Here is a 15,933-nt window from a genome sequence, read left to right on the forward strand (position 1 = left end):
ATTTATGTATGTTTATCTAGACAATTTTGTGCAGCTTTTTTATTTTTTATTTTATTTTACCAATGGTCCGTGACCCTCACTCGGCATGGGGCACACTGAAAACCAGCGCCGTGGCCTTCGTCACCGTGGGCCACGGCATATGCTGAGTGGGGTCCCGTTGCAGTGGGCATCTGGTTGGTGAATGGGTGGCACTGCTCAGTTTACTCTTGTTTTTATTTTTTCTTCTTTTATTATTATGTGCCACTGTCATGTCTATGTAATTGCCTGTATTTGTGTGATGTCCACTGTAATAAATGTATCTTTCTTTCTTTCTTTCTTTCTTAAAGTCTTCGATAAAATGTGATGCAAATTTTTCCCAAAGAGCATTAGGATCAGTTACTTCACAAAACACGCAAATTAACGCAAACAGCTGTCGTAATTGCCGAGGAAGTTTGAAACCAATTGCTTCATCCAAACATCTTTCCCATTCTTGATCGTCAAAAAGCAGTCCCCTTGCTTGAGCAGCTTCTCGAAATGATGTGTAAATAATATTTTCATATTAATAAGTTCTAACATCTCTGAAGCAAGTCGGCCCTTTGACGTGAAGAAGTAATAGCCGGAGATAATATCGTTCCCGATCAGAAAAGGAATAATTATACATTCTTGCAATTACTTTATCAGCCGCTGACTGAGATATTCGTGGTTGCCACTGTCCATGGATAAATCTTAAATGTGTCGGAATTTCAGTGTAAAGATATTGTCGAGCACTTTCATCTGTTCTGTTTAATTTAAAAAAATGCTAATAATATTTCTGGAATTGGCTTTAAGACTCTGTCTGGGTCTATGTATACCTTCCCATTATGACAACAATTTTTAAAATGATTTTTAATTTTTTCACCTAAAAAATGAAGTGCTTGACATTGAACACATTCATAAATCATAGAACCAACTGAATGTACTGATACTTGAATGGTGTTATTTGAAAGTGCTAAATATAAATAGTTAGTCCTGGGGTGCTGATATTCTGTACTAAACCTGCTTCAATATTTACGCTTTTTCGGGGGTCTGCCCGCCATTTATTTGATATGTTTTCTTTCTCTTCTTCTTCTAAAGAAATAAAATCACTGCCGACTGACAGCAGCTGTTTTTCCTTATTGTCCGAAGAAGCATCATCACTGCTGACTGACAGTAGCTGTTTTTTCTTGTTGTCCGAAGAAGCATCATCAATCATCAATGAATCCTCGATTAGCGTCAACTCTTCGTTATCAACCTTAAAAGAGAAATATATTTATGAATAGCTAATTTAATTTAATTTAATTTAAAGATTTAATTTAAATTTTTAATGATATATTGTGTTACTCTTATTAAACAAATTTAATAAGATGTGATGAAAAAATACACCACATGCAGGAATTGAACCTACATCCTCGACTTCTCCGTTGTCGCGCTCTTACCATCTGAGCTAACTGAGTTTAATAAGAGAAATATATTTTATTTTTAGACAAATATTCAAGTAATAATAAGTATTGTGAATGTATGTAGGTGTAGGTATATCCTCCCACCTCTATATTTATTTTACTTTACTCAGTGACCTACACTATTAACTTACCTGAAAGTCATCAAATAAATCTTGTGATGCAGCAGAAGCAGCTTTTTGCTTTTTAGGAAAAAGGTTTGATAGTGCCCGAGCCTTGTTTATTCTTAACTGCCTAATTGTTTCTAAGCCACAACACTCGCAATAATTGAAATTATCTGCAAAAATATATTACACAATTATTTGTAATAATAAGCTGCCAGCCGAGCTCAAGTGGAACTTGCGCATGAAGGAGTCTATTCCGTTATCAGAAAAAACGGTGCAAAAATCGTATCTGTTTCTGTCGTGTATGTTGATAACAACTCAACCATGGACCTATAAAAAAAGGCGGACGGAACTCGCGCTACAACAAAACTGTGACGCAAAATTTTGGCGTTTGTCTATTGTGTGAGTGAATTCAGGGATGCCATGTTAGCCAAAACATTTTACCCATTTATCTTAAGAAAAACATAGATGGGCAGATATGTTACTTGGAAATGTAGACGAAATTATATCGTGCCATTTGAAAAGGATGAAAGATGAATACGTTGAGGTAGACTCGAAATTTTCAAATTTTCTTACTTTGTTTGCAAGTCAGTGTCAGGTACGATTCACGCAGTTACAAATGATCAATCTTGTGTACCTACGTAATCATAATCTTATGTATCATCAATATTATTATCTCTGATAGATTTTAACATACAACCTGACACTGACTTGCAAAAATATAAGAAAATTTGAATTTCGCAGTTCCACGCCCTAGGGAAGGATCAAATCTGCCTACGAAAATATATCCCATTAAAACACAGTTATTATGATAAATTATTTTATTTCAATAGTATGCGTAATAAACACCTAAAAAGTCTTAAAATTATAGATTTCCCACTTTTCGGGTAATTTTCCCACGTAAATAACTGAGAACACTGGCCTTTGACGTATTATTTTGTCGGGTGATTGACGTTTGATTTTAATATTTTAATGTTTATAAAATCGGGGAAATAAGTGATTAGATTATTAGTTTACATGTGAAATGTGATTCATTGATTTTTGTTCGTTCGATCAGAACGGTTTTTACACAATTTCACCACGCAAGACATGTCGTATTTGTGTTTTTTTTTTCGCCGCGTAAATGTGTCAACTGTGTGAAGTTTGCACTCGAAGTGGTGTATCAGGGTATGAATGTGTGCGTGCCGGCCTGTACGTACAGGCGAGCTGGTATATCCTAATGTCACAGTATTTTGTTGATGAGAATCCGTCCGACTTTTTTTATAGGTCCATGAACTCAACACAGGCTATGCATGTGGTCATTTATTATTGTCGGGTTAAATAAAAAAAATATTAAGCCGCTAACCGAGTATAATGTTGTCGCATTCCACACATCGACTGCACATTTGCATTTGTTTGCAGTTTCTTACAAATATTTTGCTATTACAAAAATTGCATGTCACTGGAATTTATCACTGTGCGAAACTAAATGACATTGACATTGAACTTCAACTTTTATGGTTATGGCTAATATTCTTTTTCTGTGGTTGAATCGGCCAATTAAAGAAAAAACACATAACAAAGAGTATTGTCATAAAAATCGCGAAACGCACTGATCTCCATTTATTTATGGATCGATGACAACCCAGCAAATAGTTTAATATAGGGTTTTGGCGCTGATCGCATAGTGAGTGGATGGTGAAATACTAAAGATGGCGACAGCGGTTTGTTTGTCAGTGCCATCGGAATTTAACGAAATTCTCCATTATCCGAATTTTGCGGATATATGTTGTCGACTCAAAATCGATATTTTTTTATGCTTTGTTATTCATATAAGGTTTCGATCCAGTCTACCGTACCCCTTGACGAAATTATTAATATAGAAAATTACAACCATTCCATTTTTTACACATGTCTAGAATATTAATATAAGTTTTGCGATTAAATTTTATTATAAGTACATTACCTCTAACAGAGTTGTTATTTTGCCATGCTTCTAGTATTATTGGTAAATTACACCCTATTGGCTGGAGGCAATCTACTAATAAGTCTATTATAATTGTGAAAGTCTGTGAGTATGGATGGATGAAAGTTTGTTACTCTTTCACACAAAAATTACCAAAAGGTTTTGCATTAAACTTTACAGTGTTATTGTTTAAGTATACCTCAAAACTTATAAAGCCTATATGGATAGTCTTCATACAAACGCTTCGTCAAAAGTGAAGCAAAAATCTTATGTCAAAACTTTGTTGAAAATGTTTAAATTAAGGCGGTTTTTTAGAAATTGAGAGATTTTTATCCACATTTATCGCATTTATTATTTGTTATACTTTTCGTGCGCTTACTATCTATCTAAGCTTTATTAATCTATACCTCAAAAATAACACAAAAGCTAAAACGATATTACAAATTCTGGCGGACGAAGCCGTGGGCAAAAACTAGTCTCAAATAAACTTGAAAAGAATTAAACTGAATGTAGTTTTTTTTTCGAGCAGCATTCCTTTGTTTGTAGCTTTATCTTTGTTATTGGGTTAGAATTTCCCAAAAAAGTTGGAACCGCATTAATTTCCAATTAAACTGTACAGACTAATCCCGTCCCGATCGCGGGCAAATCCGCGTGTTTTCAATACATCTGCATAATCACTGCGGCATACTTAATGCGCATTGACTGAAATTAGGCGGCGCTGTGAACTCGCTGGAGTAACGAACACAATCGAGTTAGCTTTTCGATACCATTTCGCGGGGCACATAATTTAAGACACCTACTTGTTCAATTAACGCCCGTATTCACAAACATTATTATGAGGTCTCACAGTGCTCGTGGACGCACAGGGTCACATACGAACCAATCACAGAGCTCTATTCAACGCTGTGCGTTCGATTTTCTGGTTCACCTGAGCAATATTGCTGTTATACGTTTGTGAATATGGGCGTAAGTCAAACATATAAATAACTTTTGATAACAGAGAAGTTTTCATACAGTGAAGTACCTATTGAAGGTTCGGGACGTATTATCAAAAGTAGGTACCAAAATCGTAAATTCGACTCGCTTGCGAAATCGCACAAATCGGAAATTTTAGCGGGATTGGAATGCTTTGGGCCACTTACGTTAGGGTTACCATCTGTCCGGGTTTCCCCGTATTTGCCCTAGCTTAGGTGGTGTCCGGGATGCGTACTGGCGGGGTTTCATTTGTAGTCCGGGCATAAAAATTTAATTCCTAGACAGATGCCGGGTGATGCGACTAAGATATTGAAAAAACGGGGTTATCACGCGTCTTGTCCTGTGTACCTACCATGAGTATACGTTACGTGTGCTCGCTAGCGAGTACGTCAAAAATCTCTATAAAGATTTTGTTTCTTGAAAGTAGCCGCTAGGGGCGCTGCACAATATGTCATACAATTAAATGTCATTTTTTTACGCAGTCGCTAGCGAGCACACCTAACGTAAACTCATGGTAAGCACACTGGTTAACTGGTAACCCTACCTAGGTGTGACCCAGCACAACATACACAATTACCCTTTTACTTAATTAACAAAATATGGTCACATTTCTTTTTAACGATACCCGATCAAACCCTAGTAGCCTTAGACTAAATAAACCAACGAAGTTTTTATAAAGTTTCCACGGAACCTTAAAAATTAGTACCTTCCCCGGCTATTATGACTGCAAAGTTCGCTAACTGTAAGTTGTGCGTCTGCTTCGAGTTGGCATAGCATAATAAATTCTTGCTGGAACAGCTTATTTTCTATGGAGAATAAAAATAAATAATCGCCGGAAAACTGTTTGTGACTAGTTCTTGTGGCGGGATTTTTTGTAGGATGTTTTTTTTTTAATTGTTATTGATAGTTTTACTTCTCATTCTATTATGTGGGTTGTAATTCCCACATCCCTGGTAGCTATTTAAACTTAGGTATTTATTTTTACCTTGAAAAGTATGAAAAGATTCTACTTAAGATTTTCCTGGTTATGTGGGTTGTAAGATATGTATTTCTACCTTGAAAAGATTTGACTCACAATTTTCCTGGTGGCTAGGAACTTGTTTTTCAATCTGGTAACATGTAGGTAAATACAATACGTGTATTCAACAAGGGGCAAACAAGAGCTTTCATTGAAATGGGAATACTTCCATTACAGGTAGGTACTTACAGACGACACGTCAAGCTTTACTCTGTGGCATCCTAATAGTACCGCTACCAATCGATCAACGTGGAAAGCATTGGGGGAGGCCTATGTTCAACAGTGGACGTCCTATGGCTGAAATGATGATGATGATGATGATCCTAATAGTATATTTGTAGTAGGGACATTATTTTACAACAAAATCGTGTAGTCTTACACACTTCATCAAATATCGTCCCATCATATTGATCAGAAAAGCCATAAATTGAGTTTAACCAAATGGCAATTCTATCCAATTCAACGTTCAAATGAATTTAAATTACTCATAAATCCCTAACAGTTGTCTCAGCATGTTTAAATATCATTTCGAACAAGTAAATCAAAGGGCTATTCTCAAATATTGGCACATGCTATAGAAAGGGGCGTTAACTGGAATCTATTCTATTCGTTTATTAATTCAGTTTATAGTTAACAAAGGGTTTAATTAACGGCATCAATGTCGTCCCTTTCGGAATAGTTTCTACAAGATTTCTATAAAGTTATTTCATTGGGTGTCTGTCTACCTATGGAATGAGCTATAGAGTTAAATTACATTTCAGGTCATCAAAAGATCTACAATACTATACTATTCTATTCACAATGTGTGGTGGATAGAATAGAAAAACTTAGTTTAAAAGATTAAAAAATAAGGAACTTTTTATTACTGATATTGACTTTATAACTTTGACCTTAACAACTGACATTGTTTAACAATGATAAATAATATGCAGAAATATTAAATGTAAGTAGTAAAATTAAGCTGCTACATTTTACAATCAAACCGTTAGGTATAATAATACTTAAGCATCACCTAAAGCTAATAAGTACTTGTACCATGAAACATGAATTGAAATAACATGATTTTATCACGATAAAATCGCTGTGGCACCTAGCAAATTATATTCTAACGTGTCAAAATATATCGCAGAAACGAAATCTATGCAAATTCATTCGTAGCCTTTTGCTGTCACGCAATATGCAAAATATACGAACTAAAATATAACTCCAGCGAGGTTTCACGTCTAACTGTAATTGTTAGATTTTCGCGTTAAAATCACTTGGAGCATTATGAATTCCAACTTAAGTAAGTGTTGGTCCAAGTCATGAGATGTAACTCTTTATATAAGTACCTACATGATTTTCGTAACAGCCCCTGTGTGATCTTATGCTACAAGAGCAGCGTACACACAGTAACAATACAAAAGAGCGACTACTTAATATATCTGAGATAAAAAGGCTAAGAAGCCCTTTCCTGAGAATTCTTAGATACTTGTACCTAGTAGAGACTTTACAGTGTGTATTCTACACAATTAGCAATCAAGTTTTTAAAATAACATCGCAAAACTGTTTCTTAAGCTCAACACTCAGATCGCAAAGTCTTTGTGTAAGCAGTAGGTAAAAAATTGAGTTTATATAATTAATTACCATAGGCCGAAGTAGATCTATTGACGTAATGTTTTGTTAAATGACCCACAAATGTAATTTTAGATCGTAACATAATACATACTTCGGATAAAACATTAAACCGATCTGTTTTATTAAACTTATCTTATAAAGATCTACACAAAAACCGTCCCAGCTATGACATTGTCAGGCGGGAGGGCGCTACTGTCTATGCTGTATTATTAGTTCAGATTTTTGCCACGTTGGACAACCGTTTATTTGTGGCATTTACAGCTAAAGCCTGGTCCGTGAGCACGTATGTTGCTGTCGCTCTAGCACACTCACTGTGGGCGCACGTCCCACAATCGCGACAGCAAATAATTCCGCGCGAGCGATAAGGATGGGTAGCTTGGTGTCATTGGACAAAATTCTACGTGCTCACGGACCAGGCTTTACTATCAGTACCTACTACCAGTATGCTTGTTCGTTTTAGATTTTTGCCACTTGACGTTTCAGAATCGTGGGACCATAACATTTTATGACTTGGGCCAAGCCCTTAAACGTCAAAAGCAACACTTGGAGCGGTGGTCACTTGATGGGTGCTACATTGACTGACGGCTCCTCCCCTGGGCGATTTGTGAAGTAACTTGCACAGATGAACACTTCTAAAATCCGCAATTATTACTAAGCTGCTTAACCTAAGGGCAAACTAACGCGCACTTTATACTAACTTAATAACGAAGCATGTTGTTAATAATGTCAACTGTAAATTATTAATTAATTGAACTTAAATTTTTTGCAAGCTAGTTAGTCCAGTCAATAAAGCATTATAGATGGAAATCCGTGGAACACAATTTCTGACCTCGGGACTTTATTTAGACTAGTTAGGAGGTGAACATAGCAAAAGTCCCCTTAGCCCTTGAGCCAGCGGGGTGAGGGGGGTTTAAAGGTACCACTTTTCGGTTTTTCGCCTAACTCTCGGAAACTATGCGTCCTAGTGACATGACTACTATGAACCAAAAAAAGCTTATTCAATTTGCTACAGGTGAGATAGTCAAGTTTTTCTATATCTTGTATGGTTTTTGCGGAATCTGTTCTAGAAGGTCTGTAATATTGGAAATTTTATTTTTGTCTTACATGTTCCCATCAAGAGAAAATCGACTAAATCAATATTGAGCAAATATTTTAGACATGCGGAAGCACGTTAAGCCTAGTTCCAGGGAGAGGACTGCACTGTGCGTATATTTAGACGAATCAATTGGAGCCACTTTTGACTCCTCAACACTCAAAAACTACTGTGCATTAACACTTCAAATTTGGCTCATGTGTTGAGACTTGCAAGATAAACATCAGCTTCAAATTTCATAAATATACCTCAAACGGTTCTTTAGGTATTGACGTCCAAAAATCTACATATCTGACCTATAGACCTAATGCTAACAACTTCCAGATGACCTTGAAGGTTCAAATTTGGCATCCAGATAGATAGATGTGTAAATACAAAGGAACAAATAAAAAGCCAGTAAATTTTAACATTTCACATGTGATAGATAGATTTTAGTGTTCTAAATGTCGATTTTTGAACGTCAATACCTAAATAACCGTTAGAGGTATATTTATGAAATTTGAAGCTGATGTTTATCTTGCAAGTCTCAACACATGAGCCAAATTTGAAGTGTTAATGCACAGTAGTTTTTGAGTGATGAGGAGTCAAAAGTGACTCCAATTGGGTCGTCTAAATATACGCACGGTGCAGTCCCCTCCCTGAAACTAGGCTTAACGTGCTCCCGCATGTCTAAAATGTTTGCTTAATGTTGATTTAGTCGATTTTCTCCTGATGGGAACATGTAAGACAAAAATAAAATTTCCAACATTACAGACCTTCTAGAGCAGATGCCGTGAAAACTATAAAAGATATAGAAAAACTTGACTGTCTCACCTGTAGCAAATTGAATAAGCTTTTTTTGGTTCATAGTAGTCATGTCACTAGGACGCATAGTTTCCGAGGATTAAGCGAAAAACCGAAAAGTAGTACCTTTAAACCCCCCTCTCCCCGGCGGCTCAAGGGCTAAGGGCGGGGACTTTTGCTATGTTCACCTCCTAACTAGTCTAAATAAAGTCCCGAGGTCAGATATTGTGTTCCACGGATTTCTCTCTACACCATCGTTAAAGCATTCATTGACTGGACTAAGTTACCGAAGATCGCAAAAAAGTTTTAATGGCCCTCAAACAACTTTTCTTAAATCCTTCTTATTTAACTGAAAAAAAAACCTGAAGCATGTCAATGTGACAATTTGAGTGAATTTAAATTCTATGAATTCTTTGAGATTTGCAATTCTTTGAATTGAATTGCTTTAAAAACTATATGTATCGCTGGATGCTATTATTGTGGTGTTATCGCAAAATAGAGAGTAAAAAATATTAATAATACAAAATGAAGAAGTACGTAATATCCATATTTTATTTTCACTCACTCATTAAAGTTCTGAGTTCTCCCATAATATCCCTATTCCTGAGATTATAATTATCACAACTCACATTTTGCTTTCAGGTCAGCTTTAACCCCAAAAGAAATAAGTAAGAAGCGTTTAGCAAGAAATAAAATTATGAAGATCAAATTGGATGAACGTAATCCTGTCGAAAATTATAATAAAGAAAATGAAAATCCTCAATTTCCTATTAAGCCTAAAACTTCTTTTAAGATCCACGACAGATCTATTAAAGATTTTGGTCTCCGAAATCCCTTTGATATACCAAACCATCATCGTATTTTCAGCAAGAGTCAAGGCTTGAGGAAGATCAAACCAGAACCGTTCATAATGTCAGAACCTCATACCATTTGTGACGTAGACCATACTTTCTACAAAATAATAGAAGGCAGGCCTCTACGACAATTCGACGACATCAAAGTTTACATGAGAAATATCAGAGACATAACCTTATTCAAAGCCAACGCCGCGTACTTGAAGGACCAAATCATTCAAGTGGACACATCTTTCGCATTCGAAAACGCCGAGCATAAAGCAATTGATCGGTTGTTCTGGAAAGTTAAAGATTATTTCGTACAATTCGCAAAAGAGAGTTACACAACAGCCAAGAATATACAAAAAATAGCTGAGGACAAAGCACGTCAATTAGAAGCCGCGACAGAGGAGCTGGAGGCCCTTTGTTTTAATTTCGTGGCAGTTAGAAATAAGTTGGGTGTTATTATTATAAATTTCGAAACGCTATCGAAGTATCGACAGTTTCTCAATAATTTATCACCGGCTGCGTGGCGCGAAAAATACGATCAACAGTACGAGGAAACCAAGAGCCTTGTGTCTGCCAAAGAATCGGATTACAAAACTAGCGCTACAATGCTCAAAGATATAGCGCCGAAATTATTTTTCACTAGACCGAGACAAATGAGCATCATTTTCGACAACTTGAGCCGACAATGTTTATCGTATATGCAAATTGACGTATTCGCTTCAAGCTTATTGGCATCCGTGATGAAAAGCAGAGATTACCTCAAAGTGCAAGTCATGGAGGAGATAGATGAATTGCAAGACTTGGTCGAAACGTACAGAGGGTACGTTGAATTCATGGAAGGAAAGGAGCAAGAAGCCAAAGTCAAGTTTGAGAGAGTGCTAGAAAACGAATTCCAAACATTGTACGCTTCGTATGACGCCAGCAAACTGTTTACTTGTCTCCAGTACACGAACACTCAAGTGTTCCACGGCCCGGAAGATCCTAAGGACAGCATAATGACGTTGATGCTCCACTTGGAAAGAGATTACATGGAATTATCTTCCGGACTAGATGATTTAAATCTGGAGGTTGTCAAACAAGCGACAAGCGAATTTTTCTCCGAAGATTTGAAAATGATGAAACGGGCGCACAAAGCGCAAAGAGATTTAAAGGAATGTGATATACTAAACAAGGCTTTGTATACGAGCTTCGAGCCACCGAGATGGAAATGTAAGAAATGAGCGACAGGTAAAGTCTGAATTCGATGTAAATGTAAGCAAAAGTTTCAATCGGGAGATTGGAAGCTGGTAATTACAGTTTTCTATTTACGGATGCAAATAGCATTATTAGAGCGCTTGGTGATGTTTAAAATGGCTTGACTTTGCGCATTTCTGCCCGGGGCGGATTATTCCAAACGTAATTATCATAAGTTAGACGTGCGGGTGGTTCCGCGTTACGGTGGCTCGCGGGACCGCTTGCTCTCATGAATACCTTACCATAACAGACGGAACTGCTCCGTAAAAGCAACAATGTAAATTTAATCTTGATTGTAGATGTAAATATAACGTCTGGGTTAACCTGCGGGGGCGGGATTAGAAGCGTTTTCTTTGTAAGAAAATGTATACGCGACGGGATAAGTCTGTATTATGTTTTTTTTTCTTTCAATTCAAGTATAGTTATGTTTTTTTGCATTATGTGAATGTTAAAATATATTCATGATATTATTTCTTTGTAACTTACTCAGAATTTTATCTAAATAACACTTCTACCCGTGGCTTCCAGTAAGTCGTCCTTTTCCATCTTTCATACAATGAGATATTTTTCGAATAGACATTGGTTCAAGTGTTAACGCTATAAGTAATAAACTTACGAAAAACATCCATGAAAAGGAATTTCACGATAGTCCTTAAGATATTCGCTTATTTATCCAGCTAAGAGAGTCGAGATATTTTATCACTCGGGAGCTAAGGTTTTTTCATTATCAATTTGAAGCTTAGAAATATTTCGTAACAGTTTTATGCAAATATATTTAATTCCTGACATTGGTTACCGCCTTTTTCACTTCGTCATAATCAAAATTCAATTACCGCCGCGTTCGGGGCGTTACCAATCTATTTGTCGCTGTCTCAATCAAAATTGAATAATCTCGTTTCATTACAGGGGACAAAAAGTTCATATTGTGTCAATTTAACTTCTAATCACTTTTTAAATACGTTACGAGAACGAGCGGCTGATCAGAGAATACATTTGAATATATTAGCAAACTGATTTGGCCACGCCCCCGATTCAAGGGGGAATTGATTTTGTAATATTCTAAGGACGCAGTTTTACAGTTGAACAGTGTTTACTTAAACGAGAATGTTGGCTTTCAATTTTAATTACAAATCTGTTATTATACCATTAATGTGATAATTATTCCAAGCGATATCTTTTTTCACTACTAACGAAACTCTACTTTTCTATGGCGCGTTGTTGAGAATAGATCAATAAAAAATCTACTTTTCCCCTTTTCATAGCAGTCTAACCAAGTTAAACTTTATAATGGTAGTTAACATAGTAGTAAAAGAAATTTTCGTAATTTATCGAAATTATCAAATGTTTGATAAATTTTTCACGTCTCTACGGTTAGTGAAACTAATTTCATCGGCTATTGATACCTTTAATTGAGATACTTATAAGGACACAGGCTACATTTTTTGAAAATAAGGGTTCATTCATTATACAACAGCGTGAATTATTTTATCTTATATCCTATTTTTAGTGATAAAAAAAGCATCTACAAAGACTAAAAATGGACTCTGAATGCCGTCTCTCAATAAATAAATACTTCATCCTATCATTCCCAGTCTCCATCCTTTCAAAAGAATTCCATTTACATAGAATTAAGAATCGCCGATAGTTCATAAAGCAACTTGTTAAGCATACTTTTATCGTATTTATTGGGAAAGTTGCGCCAACAAAAGAATTCTACAGAAGTAGAAGTAAAAATATTTAATAACGCCAAACAGAAGGCCCGTTTATAGAAATCCAATTTATTATTTAAACACAGTGCTGTGAAATACCAGAGGTTTGATGCACGCATTCCTGTCTTATTAAACCGTAGGGGTGGGTCAGTTGTTTTAGTAATTAGAATGTCGATTGTCGATAAACAACAGCTTATAACAAGTAATAATTTTCGCTTCGGCTACGCGACTGGTACATTATTATTTTCTAGAATACATATTCATATTTTATTAACACTAGAATGTGGAAAATAGTTTAATTTGACCATTTAGTTGTGGCTCTAATTAGATAGAGATGAAAAAAATATTTATCTAAGCTTCAAAACTTAGTAACTTCTTAGCTGGTTATTGCGATATCAAGCATGCATTCATATTGCTCAAAATCTAGCTGGAAAATACAATCTGGGCTTTGTACGTGAATAGGTAATTAGTATGACAGAACAACTTTTAATGTACGTTCACCTACGTAGGTATAATGCGTACGAAAACAATCACGAAAATCCTTTTCATAAACCGAAATTCTGCAATCACAAAACGATTGTTTGAGTGGCTCATGGGCTCGGCTCACCGGTATCGATGTATTCGATTAATCGCACAGCACTGGCCCGAGCAACAAAGGAGTCAGTGGACCGGCGATCGCTTATTGTTTTATTATAATCCGTATATCTGGCGAAACAGCCGAGCGCCCATGCGAGAGTTATGCCATAGCCCATAGAGCTTCTAATTGCCGTGTTTATTTAGGGGATCACGGTCTTTATCGCGATGAGCTTATAAGCTCAAAGCTTATTAAAAAGCTTTTACATGAATAAATCTGTTTTGAATTTTATACCTTTTTGATTTTACCCAAAATAACATAGCGAACGTGTGAAAAATTAAAAGTGCTATACTCAGCCCTGATAGGTTAAGTGTACCGGGACTCGGCAGGCTATGTTTTATTTATAAACTACCTCGTCGCAGTCTCGAGCCACTAGTATACTAATCCCATGGGAATGTCCTGGCTAGTGTTTCAGGAACATCGGGAGTTGAGAAAGATAAAACCATGCTAGTAAAACAATACTTGAGTTTCAAAATAGTGGAGTCACTTTAACGAAAGTCTGTTAAAGTGACTCCACTGTTGTGAAATTCAAGTACTGTTTTACTACCCGAACTGCAATTTCAATCAAAGGACAATGTTCGTTCTCCATACATTGTTCGCCTAAGAACCAACAATTTTGACATATTACTACCCGAAAGCGAAATAATACGATTCTGTGTGTAAGAACAATGATTCCTGATGGACACTTGCCATAAAATTAATGATTAAGAATATTTAATCACAGCGATTTTATAATATGTCGTTTATGACAACATGGCGTCTAATGTATTGTGTGAATGTATGAACACCGATTCGCGAAAAATGTTTTGTATTGTCGTCACGCCGAGTCGCAGCCAAATAGTATAAAATAATAGAACAAGTTTTTGAAATACAACTCTTTAACGCAAATCTAGTCTTCAAAGCAGTTTAATCGATTTATTTTATTTTCAAAATCGATATTTTATTGTCTATGATGGCCGCAGGAACATCACTATACATGGACTCCCAGCAATAAAGTACGGTAATGCCTCGTACAGATTTTATCGGCAAAAATTATGGAACTTGATAGGTTTTAGACCATGCCACGCACCAAAACGTCCGGAAGTTGTAATAGTATTATAGAATAAACGTTAAAAGACTTATTTATTTAATTTTTTAATGCTTAAGTGTCCATTAGACTGAAAGGGTGCTTAATGTATTAAAAAAATTAGAAAATAATTATGATGGGTTAATGTTTTTGGGCGGTTTTTTAGGCGGTTTCTGACAATGTCCTTTACAAGCAGTTTATAATTAACTAGCTGACCCGGCGAACTTTGTTCCGCCTTAATGGCAATAAATAAGCAGACTTTTTTTTAACTTCGAACGGGATAAAAAGTATCCTATGACCTTCTCCTGGCTCTAAACTACCTCCCGGACAATTTTCAGCTAAATCGGTTCAGCCGTTCTTGAGTTATAAGCGAAGTAACTAACACGACTTTCTTGTATATAGATAAGTCACTACAAAGCCCTCTTTACTTAAGTTCTTGAAAAAAATGACTCGTATATTTTAGGGAATTCGGTCCTAGATGGAGTCAAATTATGATTATCTTCGCTTACTTACGCTTAGTAATTAATAATTGCAACTTCTATCATAGTAACGAACACACAAGGATTGCAATTAAATACATTATACTTACTACACGCAAACATGTCCTGTATTTTCTCGCTCCTCACCCAGACTGTCGACTAACATAAATATTTAAAGCAACCGATGCACGTATACTTAGGCGTCTTGCTCGCGAATTATTATTTGGAGCTAATTGGAAATACATGAGGATTTGCATTTTACTTTGTCCCTGAACTCCCTGGGGAGCCGTCTGGCACTTTGTTCCTGGCAGAGCTACTTTGTTCAGTAATCACCGTGCTGTATTTTGCTGCTTATGTAAATAGCAAATGAGGAGAATTTTAGACATAGCCTTAGATATGTTTGATATGCCTTGAGAATATAAAGTAGTTAGTAATGAAATAGAAAAAGCTTTATTAACATAACCTGAGAAATTATGTGTTTCATACATTTTTTCACCATTTTACCCCCTTTGTTCTTCCATCGCTTAATTTTTCCCTTTTTTCTGAAAAAGTTGGCTCGGTAGTTTGAAAAATTAACTGAAAGAGATACTACTCGTACTTTAAATGAACGCAATACTGCAGTATTGTAAGTATTTACAGCACACTTTTTCAGAATTTGTGAATTCGTCAGGCACCATAATTTTACAACTACATAGTTGTCACAGTATTTAGCTTGATGTCAAATACATTCATTTAGGGATCTCCTGGGATCTCCGACTCTCTTTAAAAATCTTTTCACGCGTTACTTAAAATCGCGTTTTTAATATGTGAATCTGCAAGATACGAGTGGTACAATATCTACGTAGACCTTAGAACGTTATTTCGCTACATTGTAACAAAACACTTCAACTTACTTAAAGGACACAGGGCTGTCGCGTTGTGAACAAAAGCAATATCATTTATACAGGCTGTCCCAAAAACGGACTGTCACTGGAGATAGCT

General features: G+C 36.0%; 2 protein-coding genes across 2 annotated transcripts; one reads left to right on the plus strand and one right to left on the minus strand.

Moving 5' to 3' along the window:
- Positions 1-880: 880 nt before the first annotated feature.
- LOC114352034 (uncharacterized) lies at positions 881-2,994 on the minus strand. The gene is made up of 3 exons (XM_028303471.1): positions 2,904-2,994; positions 1,589-1,731; positions 881-1,249 (listed from the first exon to the last, which is right to left on the minus strand). The coding sequence occupies exons 1-3, from the start codon at positions 2,947-2,949 to the stop codon at positions 968-970; spliced, it is 471 nt and encodes a 156-aa protein (XP_028159272.1). The 5' UTR covers positions 2,950-2,994; the 3' UTR covers positions 881-967.
- A 6,860-nt stretch (positions 2,995-9,854) lies between these two features.
- On the plus strand, positions 9,855-11,126 carry LOC114352051 (uncharacterized). Its single transcript, XM_028303497.1, has one exon. The coding sequence runs from the start codon at positions 9,900-9,902 to the stop codon at positions 11,049-11,051; it is 1,152 nt and encodes a 383-aa protein (XP_028159298.1). The 5' UTR covers positions 9,855-9,899; the 3' UTR covers positions 11,052-11,126.
- The last annotated feature ends 4,807 nt before the right edge of the window (positions 11,127-15,933 follow it).

The sequence above is a fragment of the Ostrinia furnacalis genome, unplaced genomic scaffold (genome assembly GCF_004193835.3).
Source record: "Ostrinia furnacalis isolate ACB-3 unplaced genomic scaffold, ASM419383v2 OfSCF1242, whole genome shotgun sequence".
Lineage (NCBI taxonomy): Eukaryota > Metazoa > Arthropoda > Insecta > Lepidoptera > Crambidae > Ostrinia > Ostrinia furnacalis.